The sequence below is a fragment of the Helicoverpa zea genome, chromosome 31 (genome assembly GCF_022581195.2).
Source record: "Helicoverpa zea isolate HzStark_Cry1AcR chromosome 31, ilHelZeax1.1, whole genome shotgun sequence".
NCBI classification, from domain to species: domain Eukaryota; kingdom Metazoa; phylum Arthropoda; class Insecta; order Lepidoptera; family Noctuidae; genus Helicoverpa; species Helicoverpa zea.
This window is the reverse complement of record NC_061482.1, coordinates 1,401,916-1,426,565: the sequence shown is the minus strand read 5'-3', so window position 1 is coordinate 1,426,565 and position 24,650 is coordinate 1,401,916. Positions and strand designations below refer to the sequence as shown.

The window sequence follows — 24,650 nt, the reverse complement described above, 5'->3', positions numbered from 1 at the left end:
AACAAAACTAGCTCTGGTCTCTATAACTTTTTACTAAAAAACTTATAAGTAGTTAAAACTGGTTAAAAAACGTTTTGGGTTGTTGCAGCACTCATCGTTCGTTATCTTCGTTCCGTGGAGATATTTACGGCATGCCAGGGTGCACGGCCACTTATGACGCCCTGTCAACACCAGCCACTGTGGAACCAAACATAGATAATGTATTGTGCACTAATGGCTGCTCCTAATATTCTATCCATCCATTGAATTGGTTACTAGAGATAGAAAGACATTTACCCCCATGTACCACACAAGTAATGTCAAGTTCCTACACAGGAATACTTCGACGCCTAATCAATGTTCTTGTACCTACATAATTATGTTATTATTTTTTACATCGTTTTTTTAAAGATAAGTAGATTAAGTTTGTACCTCTATATATATAAGTGTGTACATATTTGATTTAACAAAATAAATGAAAGTTCTTATCTAGTAAAAGAATCAATAGATAGCTAGAAAATACGACGAAGACTAGTTTAAGTAACAGTGTTACTAAATTGTAAACACAAATGCTTGAACAATATTTATTTATACATTTTGTGAAATATCATAAATTCACAGTATTATATCATAATATGTTGTGTGTAAAAAAAAGTGTGTGTGTGTAAGTGAAGTTGGCAAGTACTGAAGATGTTAAATATTCGTATGTTTTAAGTATTTGTTGACTATTTTTAAGGGTGGGTGATACGCCCCATATTTTTTTAGGGATTTAGGTCATTGTAGGTATATACGGTTTCGTACTTTGTCCAATCTACGGATCACCTATCTTATTTATTAAAAAAATAATCTTCTGACCACAACCAACACCAAACGTAGTGTAAGGTGGTAATTAATTATATCAGAGAAAAAATAGGGACAATATAAAATAAAAATAAAATTATTAAGAGTTTATTTAAAAAAAAGAAACAGCTTACAACTAATAAAAATACACCGTCTTCATTTAGACACGAGAAAATAATACATACATATATATGAAATAATTAACATACTTAATACTTTTGTACGCTTACTATTATTATATTATTCTAGCAATTTACTAATGACTTTGATAAAATAATATCCTACTGGTTTAAGTTAACTCTAAGTCCTACTTAATGATCACTGCGAATATTTAAAATTAATTAAGAATTTGCAATTTATCATCTAAGTACATATATTAAAAAAAAAAAAACTAAAAATTTCAATTCAAAAATATCAAAGTGAAAACAAAATGATTTGGTCAAGTAACAAGCAGAAAATAAAATCAAGTTTACAAGTACAGTAGGTAGGTACCAATTTTCATAAAAAAATGGGTACCTAAGTGTCAAAGAACTCAAGATATTGACATTTTCGCACAACAGTAACCGAGCAACATTTTTTTTTAAACCTTTTATAAGTATTTATTTTTCAGTAATATAAAGGTGCAATTGAGTAAGATGGATAACCTTAATTATTAGAGTTGTACTTAAATTAAGGCACAATATTAGAGCCCTGAAAAGTCCTGTAATTTACAGGGTCTTACAGTATATTTTGCCTATTTATAACATTAAGCCAGCTATTCATTCTAAGAGTATAAAAGACTTTGAGAATTATTGAAAAGCATAAAGAAGTACTGTAAAAAACTAGCAACATAAAATGAATTCTGAAACCATTCAGTAATGATTCTTATGATAAATACTTCCATCTAAACTAAAATCTAAACAACTAACATAAAACTAAGCATAATTATGGTACACTAAGTAATTTCAAAACTGATGAAAAATACAAATAATAATTACTATAAAATTACATTTGGCGTTCATCTTAGCTATCGATGCGAGCGACGTTTTACCTTCAGTGGCACAAAGCTCCATTAAAGTTAAAACTTCATTAAATCTATTGCTGACACTTTTTATCTTGTTGACAAAGAAAGAGTCAGCAATAGTTAATAATTTAAAGAAGCTTTAACTTAACAGATATTTGTGCAACTGACGGTTAGACTATCTCATACCACCATACCTTTACAAAAGTTCATACTAGCGGTGATAAAATATCCATAAAGAATTAAGAAATAAAATTATTGGTAATAAGACGATGGAGGTGGACCGGGCGTAGGTACCGAGGCTGGTGAAGGCAGAGTTGGTAAGGGCGTCGGCGGTGGTGACGAGTAGACCTTGGATCTGTCAGCCGGGAGGGCTGGGAGTGATGACGACAGCCCGAAGCCTCCAAGACCGGTGATGGAGGACCCTCCACTCAGCATCTGGCCGTGCACCCCCCTCATCCCGGCGAACATGGGAGCTGAGCCTGGGGAACAAAGTTGTTATATCAGTGTGTGTCAGTTGGAGGCGCAGCGCATGATGTCATCACTATTTGTGGAGTTGATACATTTTTCATTGCACATTGTATGTAAAACAAGTGTTCGCTAAAGCTGGTTTACCTATAATATTCAATAAAATAAAGTTTTCTCGTATACTTTATGATGTTACAAGTATAAATGACAAGGGAACTTTATTTTTGTGACGCTAAAAGGGACAGATACATACAGACAGTTTGAAAATACTTAAAACCATTCTCAAGATTATTAGAGATAGAATTTTGACGTTAGCCCCATACAACTAATGTAGTAAAATATTGAAATTACGTATAACTAGCCCATTTCGCGCGGTTTCACCCGCGACCCGTGGGAGCTACTGACCGCACCGGGATAAAATATAGCCTATGTTACTCGCAGATAATATAGCTTTCTAATGGTGAAAGAATATTTAAAATAGGTTCAGTAGTTTTTGAGTTTATCCATTACAACCAAACAAACAAACAAACAAAGTTTTCCTCTTTATAATATTAGTATAGATAGTATAGATTATGAATTTAAGACAAATAACAAGCAGCAGAGTTGAGTTCGTGACGATCGTATTGTGAGAAAAAATCTACCCACGTACTATATAGCATAGTTAAAAAAGTGAAATTTAAGAGAATCGAAACACTAATGTTCGTTTTGCTATTTAAAAAGTTGTAGGCGTAGATACCTATCTGTAGCAAGGAAAACAACGGATAGATAGATAATTGGAAACGGCTGTTAAAGGTTAGAATCCCTCTTCTATTTTACGTACTTTCTGAATACACTAGAATCTATAGTGGTGCCAATATAGAATATAGAAGCAGGCCCGCCGTAAGCGGGCGTGCAGTGCGTGCACAGCACGCGGGCGGCACGTCCTAGGGGGCGGCAAATCTAGCGAGTTATCACGTAATATTTAAAAAATAAAATATCTTTTTACCAATGATTTGATTTCAATATATCCGAACACAGCAATAGCGCTAAGAATATTACTTAGGTACACTGTCGGTTTCAGTTAGGTACCTACATCTGTTGAAACTAGGTACATTTTCAAAATTAAAGATTCTTAAAAACGATTTAAGATCAACCAGTGGCGTAGCGTGGAGCAAATGCTATTTAGGGGGCGGCAAAATTAAACCAATAAAATTTCAGAAACAGCCGCCCTAGCTTTGGTCGTCTCCTATTAATTTTGACTGTTTCACCCTTTGCATACCCAAAAAAATTCGCGCTCGCTGCGCTCGCGGCTCCATGTCAGATATCGCATTTTATCTTTGTTTAATTGTTGAGGCATTCAATTCCGAAAAAACATTTTTCGCGCACGTCCATTATGGCTTTTTATGATATGTTTACTTCATGAAAACTCTAAGGAAAAAATCGCGCTCGCTTCGCTCGCGGCTTTTGCACTTCACTTCTGTGCACATTTTATTTTTTGGCTTTGCTTTGTTAATTTACAGTGGTTTTTATTTGTTTTGTGTCCTTAGACTAAAAAATTTTCGCGCTTCCTTACATATAAAATGTATCTTATAAGTTGACTTTTCAACGGGAAACCCACCAAATTACATATTTTACTGACTTTAACCATTGTTATAGACATTTAAGTGCGCTAGTTTAAGTTAATCACAATCTTTCAATACATAGGGGCCACTTGGGTAATGATTGCACTGCATTGATGCCCTAAGCAATTGCTTACTAATAATAATAATGCCCTAATTAATTGCTTAGTTTGCTTATGGGCTAATCCAGGACTGCTTAGGTTACTCTGAACATTTCAAGTAAATATAACGTATGTAGTCGTAGGGCGGCATAATCAGTTTTGCACGCGGGCGAACAAACAGCTAGCGGCGGGCCTGTATAGAAGCTTGGATGAAATACCGGCGCATGGGAGTGGTCAAAAGGCTATCAAAGTATTATTGCATATTAACGAATCAAACGCTAAAAGCTTATGTAAGTAATTCAGCAGTTAGGTACGAAGACACGTACATGAGTTTGCAACAATAAAAAGGGATCAATTTCGTAAAATAAATGATAAAATAACGACCAATTAACAAAAACATTTTCCATAGACAACTATACAAATTCGGTAAACGACGATCTCTGTGGAAAAAAATAACCAGTGCAGTACTGACAACACGATGATAATAAATGTGGAGCCGGCGTAAAACCTCACATACACGCGTGTTCTCATAAAATATGTGGATGTTAGGCTATAATTGCGCTTCACTGGTTCCCACCGCGGCGCCGCCTGTGCCTCGTCTGTTAGCGGCCACGTGCACCACCTAATCGACGTAATTTAAACAAACTAGCAACACCAACCAATTGCCCGCCTTTAGGAATAAAATTTTACTTCGACATAAAATTTTCTAAGAACTCCATCCAGTCTCACCAGCTATATGTATATGCAAGCAATAGTATCCCAATATCTCTCGATACAAAACTATTCTCAGAATTTTGTGGAAACCACAATATAAATTCTGAAATGAAATTGTTTGATTACGACATTCATCATTTCTACTTTGTTGAGTGAGACAGCAGAAGATTATCAATATTTTTCAATAGTTTACTTTTGATAATAAATATATTGCGGGCACTGTTTCGACTTCCGAGAATGCTAAAACTGTTTCTTATTTAACTGTTTATGAAAGACTTTTATAATGAAAAATAGAAGTGTTGTACTGTACGGACGATCATAAGCTCACATTCCGTTAGTTGTCATCGCTTTGTAGAGGCCATAGATTACGCCAGGGAGAGGGCCTCGGCGATGGGATAAATTGCTCTCAAGTTGGCAGGCGACGAGAGATGCGCGCCGGGGCGGCCGCACCCGCGCCGACCCGACACCGAATTACATTACTTTAACAGTTTAACTATAGATTTATTGGGATTTAAGTGGCACACGCAGGTACATACAGCGCCAACTATTCCTGGAGCAGATATAAAAGAATTCGCATAAGTCGCACAGCTATTGCACATAAAATTCATTTTACAAATGTAATATGTTCGCTAGCGAATTATGTGAATCCCGAATGCCGCAAATTTATGATAGTAATCAAAATATTTTTTATGTCATTGAAGCAATAAAACTGGATAATTCGTTTATATTAGTCTATGCATGTTTCCCTAATTAGATTCATTTACGACGTCGGATGTGTGTGAATGTAAGAATACTGTATCTGAAACGATAAGCGATCGATTCAAGTTCGTGAGTTAGGCAGGCATTAAGGATTCACGAAGACGCAATATTCCAGAAAACACGATGAACAAAGGAATCCGAGTTTTGTGCACTTCAGAGTAACTACTAACTTGCGTTACTGAAGAAAAGCTCCCACATAAGTTAATGTTTGTGAAGCCTAATGACGAATTACACTCGGATTGCTTTGAACACAGGATAGACACAATTCGCGGTGACACAAAGTTGAAGTTCTCATAATACCTGATAGTTATCATCGTAGGACGAAAATCTTTCAAGTCACAAACGTTGAAAGGTAATCTGGTATTGCGCCATCGATCCTCCCTAAATAAGAGAAATTATATCTTTAATATTAACCCTTGAAACTATCATTGAACATCTTTGGCAGTCGTTATGGTCAGAAGCCCGTAAGTCTGACAGCCAGTCTTATCAAGGGGTATTTGGTTGTCCGGGTAACTGGGTTGAGGAGGTCAGACAGACAGTCGCTTCGGGTAAAACACTGGTATTCAGCTGCAAACCCCAACATAGTTGGGAAAAGGCTAGGCAGATGATAAATTTTAACCCTTTAAACATAACGGCGGAGTTTACATGTGAAACGAAGGAAATTACAAGAAATTAAAAATACTGTAATGACTGTATATTTTTTAATTGCCGTTATAAATCTGTTTGAATTTGTAAAATTGTAGATATAAACTTTCGTGATACCTATGTATTTTATTAGCCAAGGAAATTATTGCCGTAGGGAAATTATACTGGTAGTGATTACAGTTATAAAAAAATGCTGAAAAGTCAATCGTAAACATTTTTGGTAGTACGTACTGGCAATTTTTTTTATATTGCTGTTTTTTGTCGGCCTGTTGTAAAAAGTAACCTCTTTTTTTTAAAGGTCAAGGTTGCCATATGAAAGGGTTGATTTTTTTAGCAAGTGTTAGGCGCAACTGCAATCAGAAATGTTCGGTTTTTTAGTTTTTTTTTGTCTTGCACGTTTATGGTAGAAGCTAAATCTGTTGGTACCGAGGGACCACCCATTAACTATGTTACGAATATTTGTGTCAAAATATTGGTGTTATTAAGTTAAAAGTTAGTGATGATTACAAGTAATAAAAAAAAAAAAACAAAATCTCTTTTGATAAGTACATTATGGTAGAAGGTAAAGCTACTAGAACTCATTTTGCTCTAGTTTGATCTGTGTATTTAAGGCAAGTTTATGTAAGTAGACCGAAATGTCCTGCTCTAACTTGAATAAAAAAAGTAAAAATATAATGAGCATATATGTGACATTACAGGAAACTGAAAGAATGAATATTAATGATATAAAAATCTACACAAAGTGCGAAGCAATCAGACAGCAATTTTCTTTTTTCTCATTACATTGTTACTGGATGCACCCTCGTTACCCGTCGGGAATCGATTTCAAATCGGACCGCACACGTCGAGTCAAATGCATCGATCTGTGTCAATTACAGGAGTTATTTATATCGAATACAAAATAGAACAATACTGAAGATGTGTTATTTAGAGAAACAACTGTTTTAACTGACACCGGAAAATGCTGTTCGGTATTTGAAGAATTCAAAATTAACTATGTACGATATGCGGCTGGTGGATACTTCTCGTGACCAAAAGGCTGGCTAATACATCGGACAAAGGATCAGCATGGCGATTCAACGAGGTAATGCTGTCAGCCTCTTGGACACGCTCCCAGTCGACAGCTGAAGATGAATTTTTTGACGGTTTTTTTTCTACTAACACTTACAGATGTAAATTAATGAACGGTAGTATGGATATGGAAAAAAATGACACCTGAAAAATAACTTTGTTCATGACACTGTGTGCTATGTGAAAATTAACAGGGCTCAAAAAGCTACTCTTTGCAACATGAAGCTTCGTAAATTTAACCTAGATACTATCAATCGATTGGCCTACTTCTGAAATGAATATAAACGTGATACTCTGACAGCAGTGTTTTGTAAAAAAAAATAAAAATTAAAGACAAAAGCTGCCTGTATCAGTAAGCCCAGTTATTACAGGTACATAACTAAAAAGAAAGAAATTGTTTAACAATAAGTTTGGAGAACTGAATATGTTGTGTGTATGAAAGAACATATGATCGTAATTCTAGATTCATTTGTTTCAAGAGCGGCAGAGCATGAAAACTTATCCAATGATAACGTTTTCACACCAAAGGGTTTTTCCATTGGGACTATTGTCGTCCGGAATGTGTCGCATATAAAAAGCCAAATGGAAAACCAGCTGATGTAAAAGTGTCTTTTAGGATAGGTATTTAAATATAGATATGGTATTTACTAATAAAGCTTCTCTCATAACAATAGACATAAATAGAATATCTTAATCTGCATAACAAAATTTGCATTATATTTCAAGTATCTAGCTCTAAAAGACTTTGTATACAATAAACGTTTAATCAAGAACAGGAAATCGAGTCCATTAGTGCGATCCAAAGTGACTACTACAAAGTTGGTTACTTCGCAGAAACAAAAGTAATCGCGATCGTACAAATAAACCCCGACTTCGCTCGCAATCGTAAATTAAAATGCACCTCATCTTTCGAGAAATTTGAGTCTTACTCATTCCCGTCAACTCAGTAGGGACAGCCCACCTTAAACCGTACAACGAATGTACTGAAATAAAATTTTCAAACACACGTCAGTTACGTTAAATCAAAAAATGCTCATAAACCGAGCACCCATAGGCGAGCATAAACACAGAATCAAGGTTGTCGTTCTTAAAATCATTCTCGATTTTTTTATTAAAGCCAGCGTTAGAGTTCCGCCGACGGCGATATTTTTGAAATACCTATTGCATTTATAAAGATCAAACGGTTTGAACAAACGGGCGTTCGTGTAAACACATCAGACGCGTAGCTGCGCGTACGCAGCGCCATTATCACACGTAAACTAAAATACATCACCACGCTCTCTCAGGAACTTTTATATTTTATGATCTTTTTGTGCTCAGGCGCGTAACTTTCAGTACCTAACGTGTATGTAGGTTCTATGCAATTGTGTTGTCTGGATTCAGGGACTGGATTTATTTAATAACTAACTAACGACCCGCTCCGTTATCACACGGGATAACAGTATTTCCCCACTTTTTAATGTATATTATTATGCATAAAAACCTTCCTCATTAATTACTCAATCTGTTAAAAAAACCGCATGAAAATCGGTTGCGTAGTTTTGAAGATTTAAGCGTACAACGGGACACGGGGACAGAAAAGGCGACTTTGTTTTATACTATGTAGTGATGACAAAATATGTGCACTGATATGTCTAACTAGCTTTTACCATAGGTTTCAGTATGGTCGTAGGGAAATTACTCCACCCTCCTATATAAAAAAGTAATCTATGTACATTCTCCATCAATAATAATAATTGTACTAGATAACACGGGAAGATATGTAGAATAATAATAATTGGGCTAATGTTTTTTATTTTTATATTTAATATTTAAAAATATAATAAATATGTGCAAGAATAAATAAAAAAAATATTGGGCTAGATAACACGGGAAGATATGTAGAATAATAATAATTGGGCTAATGTTTTTTATTTTTATATTTAATATTTAAAAATGTAATAAATATGTGCAAGAATAAATAATAAAAAAAAAATATTGGGCTAGATAACACGGGAAGATATGTAGAATCTAAGTTTTCAAACCTGTCCAGTTGTTCTTAGCGCTTTGAAACCTGCAGCTTTATGATGATAGTATAGATTTTTACCCTAAAAAAGCCTATGTCTATGTATGTGTATTTGGGACTGGAAATAAGTTTAACGATATCTCGCCCGATAAAAACAAAACTTATTATCACAATCTTCTTCTTACCGAGTGAGCTGCAGATTTGAAATGAAATGAAATACGTTTATTCACGCCTGTGACAAAAAAATAAAGTTTACAAACTTTAGAAAAAAGAAAAAAAAAGACGAATTACAATTAAAATACAGTAATTGGAAATATGTGTCACACCTCACGTGAAACGGCCCTCGCTCAGCATAATGCTGAGACCCTAAACGGGACAAAAGCCTCAGCGCTGATTTTCAGCGAGAGCCGATTTAATCACCTAGCAAGCCCTGGTGTCAAAATCCGGCTGACGGCCTCTGACAATTTATCACAATAAGGGTGGACTATACCTAATATAGTAAAATACTGATTAGCCTAGGGCCTAGATTAAGCTTTCACAATTATATGTAACATTCCAATGATTCAATTGCAAAGGCAATATTACAGCTTACAGCTAAAATGGTGTTTATTCTTGACTTCCATAAGTTCACATTAAGGTAAGTAAACCAGGAAACCAATTCGTAGGTAGGTACATAGGTACAAATATCGTAAGAATGTACCCTTATCTTAATTTATTGGGCTGTCGCTCTCAGCATTCACAATTTTTCACAAGGATGTGATAGATCATCTTACAACTCATTTATTTCATGTACTACTTAGTATTGGTACCAAAAATAAGAGGTCAAGACGTTCTTATCAGTAACTCGCTCCGGCTGGCGGTTTCACCCGCGTCCCGTGGGAAATACCCGCGCACCCAAATATAAAAGTAGCCTACAGCCTTCCTCGACAAAGTACTTTATGCTGGCTATAATGACACATAGGTACTGGTTACAAGGAGCATCATAGTTACACTTAGGGAATCAATATCTATTTTGTAAAAGAAAAACCTATTACAGACATTTTCCTAATTATATGACAGTAGGTATCATAAGAAATGCACATCAAATAGTGCTTATTTCAAGTAAAAAATACTACACAGTAAAATTATATTAACAGCTGTGGAAAACAATTTTTAACACACTTATATTAGCTTCACTTGTAACTAACTATGTATGTATGTAAGAAAATCTTGGAATCTTAATTCTGTGTACCTACTAGTGACCCAGTTGGCCACGGGGAGATAGCATAATATGATTGGGTGATCCGTGATATAAGGATAAACGCTTACCTATCCTTTCTATCGACATTTGAATTATCTGCAAAAACCAACTTCGAAAGTAAACACAAAACAATGATACAGATCATGTAAAACGAAGAACCGACCTTTAAGAGATGCATCACAGCGTCTGCCTTGCAACTGCACATGTTATACCACATTTTATGGGTCGTAAGGGAGTTCCAAGCTTCTAAGAAACCGGCCTGCGCACATGGGCGGCTATAAACTGGGCGATTATCCGGCCCTGCGCAGGAGTCTGTATTTATTGGCCGTCTATGTACGATGCGCCTTAATCGGACGCCATGCTGGCAGTTTGGCGATGTGCTCGGATTTGTTTGTGTTAATTTCGCACTGTATTTTCGGATGGTTTAGTCGGAATTTTGTAGTGTGTAAAAGAGTAAGGGTAAGATAGAATTAATCGTCTTTCTGTTTGTGGCCTAAAGACGTCAAAACTTCTTAACTGATTTGAAAAATTCTTTCACTGATGGAAAGCTACGCTCTACCGGAGCAACATAGGCTAACGCATAACCCGGTAAGTATAGGCTGTTGTTCCTACGGGACGCGGGTGAAATTGCGGGAAAACAGCTAGTATATTCGACAGTAAATATACTTATTTATTTTAAAATCAGACTCTTTCCGATAGTAGATTTTAAATTAATTTTGACAAAAGCACAAAGAAGTGTCGTTCATTACGTTTTGATTTACGAAACTCTATTTTTATACCTAAGCAAAGTAAGTTTGTAACTTTAGGGTAAGTTACAAACTTACTTTGCTTTTAAAAAAGGACTTAAATAGTTATTTCCAGAACTTATCAAATTACTTATCGACAAATTAAAAATAATCTTAATTACGTGACTGACTAATGAAACTATGTACTTGAAAGTTAACCTTTGAATTATTTCAAGACGAACTGAGCGCGCTTGAGAACATTTTCAAGTAGGTGCCAATCGTTTGAGGTTTTAAGTGGTAGTTATCGCTCACAGCTTCTAAGAATTAATATATTTTGTATGTTTGTTACGCCACCGTACAAAACCATGGATGGCAGAACATTGATCAATAAGTTTTGCAAACAGAGAAATAGGGAAAGTTTGCGGAATTAGAAAGCTAAAAGTAAAGCAGAAGAAAAATAACCAATGAAAACTGCAATTTTGGAAATAACTTACTTTAACCCTTAACAACCCACATGTGTCTCGCGGACACATTTTTGCGTTTATGTTTTCACAAAAACGAAAGTATTTATTTTTGCGAATCGGCCTTTTATCTAATTTATCACGGCTTATGTTTAAATGATCACCAGATATAGTAACAAATAGCAGACAAAAATAGTAAATGATCACCAAAATGAAACTCGCATTTTAATGTAAAACTATCACCAAAGTTTTAACACTTTGCTATCCTATTTAAGTGAAATTACTCCAAAATAAATCATGCGTAAGCCAAAAATAGTAAACGATCACCAAAATTAAACCACCATTTTAAAGTAAGATTACAACCAAAGTTTTTAAATTCTGCTATCCTATTTAAGCAAAATGAGTCCAAATAAATCATTGTTATCCCAAAAGTAGTAAATGATCACCAAAAGTAGTAAATGATCATCAAAATTATACCAGATATATTATATCAAAATGATAATCAAAGTTTTTACATCTTGCTATCCTGTTTAAATAAACTGACTCCAAAAAAATAAGTTCGGCCTGATACAATAAATGTAATAACATTATGGGGACCCTTTTCCTGCTCTAGGGTGGAAAATTGTCTATTGCATGCCTCTAAACAGTGCGATAAGAGTGTGTTTTCGAGGGAGTGTATTGAGAAACACATTCTTCTTCTTCTTTCTCCTGCCCTGTTCTCAATTTTACTTGGGGTCGGCGCAATATGTCATTTTCTTCCATTTTCCCCTGTCACTCGTCATACTGACACTCACGCATGCATTGCAAGCCGGACACATAACTTAATATGGCATCATAATACTTTATTTGGTAATAAGCCTACATTTTATGGCAATCACAGTGACTTATTTAGGCAAAAATAATACATTAATTTGGTCGTCAAGAGTTGGTGATCATTTACTAAATTTGGTGGTCGAATACAATTTAAAGTGAAGTCGTGACTAAAATAGCTGGTACTATTACATTTTTAGACTTTATTTTTCTGGTGTTCAGTAGATATTTCTGGTTACAAAACTTAGGGTATCAAAGCATTTTATGGTGGTCATTATATTTGTTCCCATTTATCACCAATGTTTTACGAATCTAAATGTGCAATGAAAATATTTGTAACACGAATAGTTTATTATTTTTGGTCAATAAACGAAAATAGTACTTCATCAACCCACAAGTGTCCAACAGACACAGTAACATTTTGTTTGATTCGAGTGTGAAGGTAAATTGTTTTTTATTTACATTTACTTATTATAATCTTATGGTGTCGGGTGCCATACAAGATGTGGCAGGGTCAAATCGGGAAGCTACTCAATCATCTGAACCTGCTGCGAAAAGGAAGAAACTTTCTTATATTTGTCCTTCGAAATTATCAAAGGCTTCTAAACAGTGCTGAGATAAATGCAATCCCAATGTCTGCTCTGAACATTTTGAAAATAAAAATATTTGTAATATCTGTAAGTGAATAAATGTAAAAAAACATTACTGAAATACAATACACTGTCTTTTTAATTCAAAATAACTTTCTTTTCTCTGTGATACCTACCTACATTTATAAAGTGTCTGTTGGACACTACTGGTCAGTTACGTCACAAAAGCATTCTGGATAGTTAAGGGTTAAAAAACGAACCAAGAGCATGTCGGGCCATGCTCTGTGTAGGGTTTCGTTTGTTTCCCATCCGACACAATAAATGTCACATAAATGTTAGACTTGTAGTAAAATTTTACCCACAATGTAATAGAACACTTAAATTACCACAATTATCAACTTTTCTCCGTACAAGTTAAAAATGTAACCCACAATATAATACAGTTAATCAACATTACAGATTCCCTCTGAGTACTTATGTATATGAGTAAGAACAAATTCTTACCACCGACCAATGTCAACGACAGGCCAACCAAACTGAATAAACCTCTGTTGATGGTTGATTTCCAAGACATTTCTATCAAAATGCAGCAAAATGGAGCAAGTACTTCCTAAAGTAAAGTACTAAAAAAATATATATAATAAAAAAACTATTTTAGTAAACCCCTATTATTTTTTTTATACACACATTAGGTCACTGAGACGAACCGTGGACAGACGGATAGACATGGTGAAACTATAAGCATTCTTATTTGACTTCGGACCCTAAAAAAAACATTAAAAAGTTTGACCTACTAGTAGTTGAGAAGTCGAAACACGCCAGAAGATTGTTGTAAAAGTCGCCAACTTGGTTTTTTGCGGAAAGGGTTGAAAAATGGTAGCTTCGGTTAATAATGCCATTTGCAGAAAATTGCTTAAATAAATTAAAAGGAATTTCGGAAGTTTGCTAACACAACTTAACTGGGTTGGTAAAAACATATAGGTACGCATTTGTGCTGTGAACTTGAACATCAAAGTTTCTGAGTAAGAAACCTTTTGTACATTTCAGGAATTTTCCACAGTTCAGCAATTTCATTTTTGTTTATTAGGTTTTATAAGCTGTCGTTATAAAATCATGATATCAATATGACCCATATTGATGGCATATTGGGCCGACAAAGTGTAGTCTCACTAAATGACATGTCATCGACACCAAAGAAGAAGAAGAATATAACCCAACATTTTTTTATAGCTATTTGAATTAAGAATAATAAAAAAATCGAATTATCTTTTTGAACAACGTGACATCAGGGTTCTAAATTCGAAAAAAATCGACTCACGCTCTATTTAAGACCTAACCAGCCAGTCAGAGACTCCAAATCTATACCCAGGGCCAGGATCTATGCTAGGTTAATATAGCCCTCGAACGCAGCTTTTCCTGCAATATTCTTACCTGAGATTTCCTGCAATATCATAGTATCCTAGTACCTCGGCCAGACGAAGTAATCAATACATTGCACGTTTTGGTACAGCGCCCCCATTAGTTTACTGCAGTATTGATTAGACTCAGTTATACAGAACCGAGATACTAGGAGTCTAGACTGATAAGAGCTAGATTTTATAAGCTAGAATTTAGAATGTGTGCGTGTACCATGTACGTCATCGTTGTCATATAATGTTAGGTTTGAATGTGTGGGTGAGGGATGTGACGGGTACTTTCACTTTTCTAGTCCAGTGCATTGTTAGGACTAGCTCCTTTTAGTCATGGAATCTGGGTGGAATTAGAACTGGCGCCAGATAAAATGTATCGTATATGTATAGGATATGATATGACAATGTTACGAATTTAAGGTTTTTTTTAAGGTTGTAAAAGTTGGGGAAGACGTAACTTTTAGCCCTTGAAATATGGTCTACAAGAAACGAATGTAAATACTGTACCAAAGTAGGTATAATCCCCCTTACTTATAAAAATCTCTAATCGCCTTCTTAGCAACATTTTAACTAATCACTACTTAAAGTCTTAAGTAGTGCTTAAATGTTAGTTAAGACATTCTTAAGCAACGTTTATAAGTAAGAATTTTCTTAAACAGCCCTTAAGTATTACTTATTATTTAATTCACGTTTATAAGTAAGGCTGAATATGTTTATAGTACCGCATACATAGTAATTTATTGCATTTCACTGATTAGATATTATTTACTAACACCAATCGACTATTAATTCATTAATTCGCATTTTTATATCGTGCTGTTAGACAAAAAAGAAACTCAAGCTAAGAACGGAAGAATCAATCAAAACTGACTGTTGATACCAAGAAAAGTCTTTATTATTATGCTTACATTATGTTTTCGTCTGAGTATAGTATAGTAGATATTGTATATCTACTTATATCCTAAGAGACAGATTAGTTAGTGTTCATCATTATCGTCATCTATCTTGTAAAATGATGTAAGGGTAGGCTGTCTAACCAAATGCAGCTGAGTACCAGTGGCTCACATGCCTGACTATCAAGCTGCCTCTACCCATTTACCTGGGAAACCTCCTCCTGAAATGTTCTTCAAGTCATCATTTAATTTCTCTACTGGTTTGTTTAATGTATTGAGTTTTTTTCTTTGAAAATATATCGGACTTAAAGGGCTAGACGGAGCCGGGATCATCAGAAGTAAGTATGTATATGTGTATGTTGAACATAATAAACTACATTACATAGATAAAAATGTTAAGGCAATTTTTTTCTTCTAACAGGCTTCTAACTTATCTCGAATTCGATTCCTGGGTTGAGCAGAAGAACATTGATGAGTTTTTAAGACACATCACAAAATAACCCGGAGTCTGGAAGTTCGTCATTAAACACGCGTGCTGCGGAGAACATATAAATGTTGGTCCTGATCTAGCGCCTAATCTGTCTCTGGTATGAGAGATCTGGTGAGATTACTGTTCTTGATCTCATCCCATTAAGATGAGATTGCACCAGCGCCTGCGCGTACGCTTGTCTACAATAAAAGGCTCTGAAACTACTGAACCCATTTAGGCAGCTACGCTATCCTCGAATAACACATGGGCTATATATGTACGTTTAAGGGAAGAAGTTCCCACCATAAATGTCGCACATATCATGGCAAGAACAGCCGCAGTGGCTTATCTGGAGCTGGTGGACACTATTGTTATTAATATGTACTTAATTAATTACCAACGATGGTCATATATATGCGTAAATCCAAGTTCTGTAACTTTCTAAGTGCATTGACAATATGACTAAAGATGAAGGAAAACATCGAGAAGAAACCTGAAATTAAAAGTTCTAGAATCATCCATCTGTGTTGATCAAGCGTGGTGATTAGTAATCTTCTTACAATTTTGTGTAACAAGAAGCCTTGGCCACTGTTGGTGATGAAAGAAATATGTCCAGGTTGCAGTAGCTACCAAACACAGCTAGTCGTACTAGGAAGGAGCACTGAGTCTATACCGTGAGTGTTATGGAAGGAGGTAGACACCTGTAATACACCTAAAACCTTATCATTTTAGTCAGCACTAAATTTCTCCAGTGTTTTCCCCCAGATCTCATGGGAAATTAGTTGCAAATCCGGATAAAAAGAAATCAGCCAATAACCTTTCTCGACAAATCGACTATCTATGTATACGAGGGCTGCCTTTTAAGTTGTGTCGTTTGAAATAAGTATAGATAATCCAATAGGTTATTACCGTTTATTATTTTTTTAAGAATACTTAGCGATATTTAATGCACTTTTGCATGCATTCAAATCAGTTTTTAAATATTTATTCCATTCCAAAGTGGGGGTAGTCAAAACGGCCGATTTGTATACGTCAACAGCTTCTTCAGGTGTGCTGAAAGGTAGTCCACGAAGAATTTTCTTAATTTTGGTTAATGTATTAAAATCATTAGTGCTTAAGTTACAGCTGTAAGGTGGATGATCCAATATTACAACATTTTGGGAACTCAAAAACATCGGTGTTTGGCGGGCGGTGCGCGAACTTGCATTGTCATGGTGCAGTATCATTCGAAGTCTTGGATAGTTTTTTCTAAATTCGGTGATGACTTTTGGCAAACAAACAATGGTATACGAGTCAGCGGTAACCATGTCGCGATATTTTAGTACAATAGTGGCGACACGATCACCCTTTGCCAAAAACGAGACAACCATTTTTTTTTTAAGTGCTTTGCGAGCGTACGACTTTGGTCGGTTTTGGCTCGTCTTGGAAGACCTAGACAGCTGACTGCTGCTTAGAATCCGGATCATAAGCGTATATCCAGGACTTGTTATCACTAACTATATCATAGACCTGCTTTGACTCTCCTCGGTCGAATCGCTGCAGAGTTTGACGTCACCAACTTACTAGGGCTGTTTCTTGGTCGTCGCTAAGAAAATGTGGTATCCATGGAGAGATCATCTATCTTACGCCAAGTTCTTCGTGTAGGATATTTTTGACTGTGGTCCCTGAAATGCCCACGGATGCCTCTATTTCACCATATGCTACATGTCCGTCTGCGAGGATTAGCTGCCGCACAGCCTCGATATAAACTTGCATCATGGCGGTTTTTGGACGACCTTCACGAGGCTTGTCACTGAAGCTAGAGTGCCCAGGTTGAAATTCTAAATATCAGCGTTCTGCGGTCCTAAGGAATGGTGCTACATCACTAAATACAGAATTAATCTCTTTCTAGTACTGAAGTCGCGACAATCCCCTTTTAAAGTTGTAGAAAATTATCGCACTCTTTTCCTTACACATTTCCATTTTTGCAACCGACCTGTCACCTTTGAATGGACGATACAATAAAACTATTCGACCTATTTAAAAACATTCTTTTGTTTTCGAATTCTAAATTCAAAAAGATTCAAATAGCATATATATATATTTTTAAAAATCGCGGGAGGTTACCAAACGACAGAACTTAAAAGGCAGCCTTACGTAATTGAAATATTTGTTAATATCGGATCAGGTTCCTGAGGTTAGCGCGTTCAAGCAAGCACACAAACTCTTCAGCTTCAACAAATACCGCTTAGGTCTGCTATGCTACATGAAATAACACCAATACCCAAGGAAGGTCACTAACTTGGTGTTCAACCAGGAGTAGTACAGCGAGCGTCTAGAAGAATATAACATTTATTACTAAATAGCAGCCGCAAGATTTGATCGATGGAAGGTTAAGCAACGATTGGTGCGGTTCATTCTGCCGTGTTATGGAAAGGTCAAATTGTGAGACCCGGCTGCAATTTATTCATCTTTAGTAGTACTTATGGGATGTCCGAATCTGGAGTGCCTGACAACCAATGTTATCAAAGTTGCTCAAGGTTGAGGAGGTTTGACAATAGGCAGTTGTACCAAGGCATAATATCCACCAGTGATCTACAGACAGGGACCGCTCTTACTGTCTTATGATACTTGTAGGTGCCTCATCCATTTCGTTCAACCAACAAAAGAATAAGGCTGGATATACTATTTTCAAACATCAACGTAATATAAGATTCATGTACCTAATGTGGTGTGCACCCTATTAAAAAAGCAGTTGGCAGTGTAACCGACTCATTACGATGGGCAGCAGGGTTATCGAGGCTGAAAAATATCCCACACTGTCATCGAGCTGATGTCATTGAAAATCTTTGGCAGCCGTTACTAACAGTCAGAAGCCGGTAAGTCTGACGCCAGCCTAACCAACGGGTATCGGCTTGCCCGGTTGAGGAGGTCAGATAGGCAGTCGCTCCTTGTTGCAACCGGTTACACTGGAAGCCAACCCCAACGAAGTTCAGAAAAGGCTCGGAAGATGATGCCACCAACACGTATGCCTAGTGCGGTAAGTTTTGGCAAATCACCGCAGCTGAAGACATCAGTCCAACAGTGGGAAGGAGACTCTCCAGAAGCCAGTCATACAAGTTTCTATCGGTACATGGCCCAGCATAATTGAACGCTTTGACAGTCGTTATTAGTATTCAGGAACTAGATTCTGTCAAACTTAGTACGGGTAAAGTAACTGGATTAAGAAATTCTGATATACTTAAAACCCAAACTCAAAATAATTTACTCTGTAAAACAGCACTTTTTGAACGTAAAAATGTACATAAGGCAGCCCCAAAACGGCCACCCTTCATCATATCCTATGTCTTTTTGCTGGGAAGTTACACTAAAAGGTACTTAGTAAAATTGAGAAAGAGGCGTATATTTTTTCACTAGCTTCATGAGACCCGAAGTAAGTTTTTAATGAATACTTTTGAGAACTTCGCTTTCTGGCTTGACCCACCAAGATGATGTCAGTAGCTTCGCTCAAGTACTCCACAAGAATTCCTGGCTAAGTATGTGACGATAGACAACGCGTGTGGTACTTATAGCGATTTTACTGGCCGAATAGAATGTATGTTTAACCTCCTTCGTTAGACTAATAGGCGAATTTAGTTTTTTTTTTACTTTTTAAATACCTACGTTCTGAATTTAAAAAATAATTAGGCCCGTTGGCATGTTAGAAATCATTGACGTGTACATATCGATGTTAGACGTATTTTATACCATCTCTTAAAAGTTTTCCAATAAGTTTACATACTAAAAGAAATGATTAAATAAACTTTTAGGATTTCCAAACTACTAAACTTTAATAAATAAATATATTTAACCTTCGTTACAAAAATTTAATGAGAAAAAAATCAAGATTTGACTTAACTATTTATAATTTTTTCGCTATACTTTATCAGTTAGCACTTAAATATCACAGGTATTAAATAATTAATAAAATGATGTGACAGTCTAAACATTAAATATTTAATTTAAAAAAAATCTCTGTAAATCTATGCGTAAAAACCAAAGAAACTTTCAAGTAACAAACCGCGACATAACTTGAGGAAACCTAACATAGACCTTCATGGAATGAACATCCATCATAGGTTTACCTATTAAATAGGTATTTTTTAGGTATTTCGGGACCGCCATAAGGGCGGTCAACTCAAAAATAGAAGAAAAAATAAAGTGGAAATTTCACATCGTAACCTACATAGTCAATTGGCGCCTAGATTAACCTAACCTAACCTACGACGTATAAAAGTACAAAAATATATCTCTGAAGCTTCGATGTTGCGTCGCTGGGGTCATGATTTCAGGGTAACGAAACCATAGCGTGATCTATTTCGATCCAAACGCCATCTAGAGAGATGAAATGCAACGGAGTGCAGAATACTGCATTATTATGACCAGTATAACAAGGCACACGTTGAAACTAGGAACTGAAGACTAACGTACTGAATTTCAGCCGTGAAAACCTTTTAGTAAGACAACTAGCGCCGCTTCAAAAGCTCAGGTAATTTAGACGCGATAGGACACACATTTTATTTATTTTAGTGGCTTAATCTACATTGAATTAAAGGTTTTATGTTTGGAATATTATTTTAGAAAGATAAAGTAATTTTTTGTGACATTAGCTTAAAGTTTGAAGTCCCTGATCGTTGTCTACGAACTTGGTAAAAGTCCAGCCGCCTCTTTCAAAGTAACATTGTATTTTGAAATGTTATCGTTCCTTCTATGAGTTCAGGATGAAGTCAAATGTATAAAATAAGAGGAAAAAACCAAAATATGCTAATTGACCTAAAGTATGTGTGATAATCATCCCCTTAGATTAATTGACGCTAAATTTTTAAGAATTATCACTCTAAAGTATAAGAAAATATAAACTGTCAACGTATTTCTTTTGTTTACGTACTAGTAATCATATTTTCTCGTTTAGATTCAAATTCTAAATCGAATTCAAAATCTTTGCCAATATTATAAAGCTGAAGAGCTTGTTTGTCACAATGTGATAATCTCGAGAACTGTAGGTCCTATTTAAAAAATATTTCAGTGTTATATAGTCCGTGTGTCGAAATAGGCTGTAGACCTCTTTTTGTCCGGGTGCGCGAAGTAGTTCCCACGGGATGCCGATGAAACCGCTAATGGAAGCCAATTCTGAACATTTTCTGCAGAATTATCTTCACATATAAATATTTATACGCATAAACATGTTAAATTACATTTTTTTTGTAATAGTATGTAAATAAATACGTGGTTTAACAACTTCAGAAAGTATATCTAAATAAAATCTTTCCCATTTAAAATAAAAATTGCAACTTGATTACTTAAAAGGTTATTCTAATTAAATAAAATTATAATTCAGTCTAATCCACAACAAAGGTGAAGTTAGCCTAGGTATACAAAATGAAAACAAGAACGTACGAGAACTTTATTCTTGGAAAAATCCTGAAAATTATTGATCCGAGGATCCCATATATCCTAGTAGGTTTAATTCTAGTTATTTTGACTAAAAACTTTAGATATTTAATTTAAATAGTGTATAAGAGAATGCAATTTGTCAATATAATTCAGAAAACATAGATGCAGTGATTCTGAAAGATTGTATCGCTTTTCTATACACGGAAGACTGCGCGCGCGCAGAAAATGATCTATGAAAACATAGGCTTTTTATTGAAAGTTTTTCTCAACTGAAAAATTATGTTTAGATTGTTGCAATTAGGTAAATGTTGAAAAATTGAAGAATCAGCTTTTTTGATGATTTTCACAATTAAATTGAGCACAAAATATTTTGTAATTGCTGGGCTCAGAACATTTTCATAGCATAAATAAAATATTTGTTTAAAAAGTGTGTGTTTTTGTTTACGAATGATCATAGTCGTCATCATGTGACCACAAACTCATTGATGCCTTTGTTTTCTCTTCTAAACGCATAAAAAATATGCGGTCCAAATAGTAATCAGTAGGTCAAATGTAAAACTCGTGGAGTTAAAGTACATAAAGGTAAGTTAGGTATGGTAAGCTAAGCCACTTCTGCGTCTACCACAGAAGTGTTTACCCAGTCGAACTGGATATGCACAATCTTTGATTAAATAGAAATAAATATATTGAACAACTATCGTAGGTCGTAGGTCTTATCTACTACCCCAGGTGTATATGGACAGAAATCAAATGATTTCCCATCTTTCAATAGGCAACAGCGGTCCACTGAAGGACCATTGCAGACACTGCTAGACAGACTCAACGCTAGGGTCTAGGCTGTTCCCTTCAGTTGAGATGCATGAAAGGAGAATAATATAATAAAGTGTGACTCACCATGTTCATTGGCTACAGCATACTGGTAGTTGGGGATGAGGTCGGGCAGGTCGTGGTGCGGCGGCGGCGACACGGGCGGCGGCCGGTAGCCCGGCTCCACGGCGCCGTACGGCAGCGGCCACTCGCGCTCGTTGATGGCACCGTACGCGCAGTACTCGCCGCCGTACGCCAGCTGCTGGCCCGAGCTCGCGTGCGAGTACGCGCACGCGCCGTATTCCAGCGACCCGCTGCCGCCCGCGCCGGCGCCGCTGCCCCCGGCCAGCTCGTAGCCCGGCGGCTGCGACGGAGGCAGCGCCGCCACGCCACCCCCGCACAGGTAGCTCCCGCTCCCGAACTGCGGCTTCAACGCCTGGCACTTCCGACGGAACCCGCGCGGTCGCCGCCTGAACGAACCCTCCTCGAACATGAACTCCGACGACGGATCGATCGTCCAGTAGTGACCCTTCCCCGGCCTACCGAGCCCCTTGGGCAACTTCACGAAACATTCGTTTAAACTTAGATTGTGGCGAACGGAATTCTTCCAGCCCTGGTAGGAGCTGCGGAAGAATGGAAACTGTTGCTGGAGGAACGCATAGATTTCGCTGAGAGTCAGCCTCTTGTTGGGCGAGTGTCGGATGGCCATCACTATGAGAGCGATGTAGGAGAAGGGTGGCTTCTCCTGGCGTCGCGTGGCAGGCGCGCGGCGCGCCGCCTCCTCGGTGGTTTGGTCCTCGGTCTTCATGCGTGCAGCGCGTGTGCGTCGGCGCGCGGGCGAGCTCACAGTGCGCGCGCGCCGCCTCCGGAGCCGCGCCGCGCCGCCTAGCCCCGCCCCACCGCGCGTCACCACTCCCACGTCCGCCTCTGCTCTCCAGCGTCTCGTCGAACCGAAGCTTACCGACGCGCGCAAACTCTCACACCTAACTGAAGCTTTAGTCCTAGTAACTAGAAAGTAATCTGGGCCTTAACGTTCTAACCGGGTTGAGCAACGAAATCATTTTAGGAAAACTTTCCTTAATACGAAGCCTAGTAAAGTTGAACTTGAATACTTTTCGTTGTGGCTTATTTGTGTAAGTATAATTTTTCTGCAGTATTGCTGAGAACACCTGGGCGCTATGGCTATAATGCCTGGTGGCTGGTGGTGGCGCGGTGGCTGGTGAGGCAGGCACGTATGTGCGTGCGGTCATTGCTCTGGCGGATCCCCGTCTGTATCATCCACAAACTCATACAAACACCCAAACAGCGGAAAACCCGCTTAGACAATAATATTTACCCGTCGCAAGGACGCCTGTCGAACGCCCGCTCTTGACCTAGCACAATTAAACCAAACATTTTACTAGAACTATAAAACAGTTATACGACGTACACCAAATATTTACCATAAAGCGTAAACCAAAAGTTTTGCATTAAACTTGCCGGATTTATTTACTCGCACACGTGTAAACTAAAGAGAGCAATCGAAAACAAACTTTATTGGAAGACCATACGACTCAGTTTACAAACCAGGAAAGTAAACAATCAATGGCGTTTGGCAGTTCCTCGGGCCATTGAAGAGGATCAAGAGGAAGACATTATAACAGCTTGATTACATAAACTTTAACATTATTGCCGAGATGTAAGTCACACATATATGCACTGTCATGAATGAGTTATGTTTTGATGCGACACTAAACCGAAACTTATTAATGAAAGGAAGTACAAGCAATAAGAGCTTTGCTTAGTAGACTTCGTGCTCAAAGAATAATTGTCAAAATATACCCGGGAAGTCCCTAAGCATTGGCAAGGTAAGATAAAAGAGATCAACCAATAAAGTTGCCTGATGACGTAAGAATGAGGCTTGGATCCTCATAAAATCGTTCAGTTTCACACGTTTAGATTTTTAACGTACACCCATTAAACGTACGTTATAGTGACGTCACGGGTATGTCGCGTATAATAAATAAATCATTATTATCGAATGGTGCTATAAATACGTGCAGAGGCAGGATGGCCGCGGTTGCTGATCTTTCCCATAAACAATACTGCCACTGTAGTAAACAACCACCATTGTATTTTTTGTTTACTACGATCAAACACGAAAACATAGTGCAGCTGCCATGAAATTTCATGCAATTTCCATCTAATTTCCATATCTACAGACGAAAAACTTAAAACATTATAGTTCCTCTACATACCTATAAAACCACATACTCGATTTGTACTTAACATTTTAGTAGATATCGTTAAACAGCTGCTTCCAATTTCAAAAATAATTCACAAGGTATATGGCAAATGTGTTGAACTCAACGTTCCAAAATCCGAAGCTACTCCTCTCTTTCCCACGCAGCGTTTTCAGGGAATACGAAGTAAAAAGGAAGATGAGCATCTGTGTGGCCCCGCCCATAAGATGGCGCGGGCGTTCGGACAGGCGCGCGCGCCGCTCCCGGAGCATTGCCTGATCTTGAACCCTCCATTCATCACCTTTTACGATCTAGAAATGTTTGCTTTGAGGTTTTTACGGTTTCGCCTTAATTTTTGGTGTGCAATTAGATATTTTATTGGTGAAGTTTAATTGATTTTCCGACCATTATTACGGATGAAAAATTCGTGAA

The 24,650-nt window shown here is 37.0% G+C and overlaps 1 protein-coding gene across 2 annotated transcripts; it reads right to left on the bottom strand.

Moving 5' to 3' along the window:
* Positions 1-911: 911 nt before the first annotated feature.
* Positions 912-22,962, bottom strand: LOC124645417 (forkhead box protein F1-B-like). 2 transcript variants are annotated; one of them, XM_047185223.1, is made up of 3 exons: positions 22,084-22,962; positions 5,760-5,840; positions 2,168-2,301 (listed from the first exon to the last, which is right to left on the bottom strand). In XM_047185223.1, exons 1-2 carry the CDS (start codon positions 22,802-22,804, stop codon positions 5,791-5,793), a joined length of 771 nt encoding a protein of 256 aa, XP_047041179.1. In that variant the 5' UTR covers positions 22,805-22,962; the 3' UTR covers positions 2,168-2,301; positions 5,760-5,790. The 2 variants fall into 2 exon arrangements, with proteins under 2 accessions (XP_047041178.1, XP_047041179.1); XM_047185222.1 differs by lacking the exon at positions 5,760-5,840 and having other exon boundaries at positions 912-2,301; positions 22,084-22,942.
* Positions 22,963-24,650: the final 1,688 nt, after the last annotated feature.

Bases quoted from the DNA above. Each gene is read 5' to 3' on its own strand.
- LOC124645417 (XM_047185222.1), bottom strand. From the start codon at position 22,804: ATGAAGACCGAGGACCAAACCACCGAGGAGGCGGCGCGCCGCGCGCCT. The intron at 2,302-22,083 runs GTGAGTCACACT...TTTGTTCCCCAG, and splicing joins TGCTGTAGCCAATGAACATG to GCTCAGCTCCCATGTTCGCC.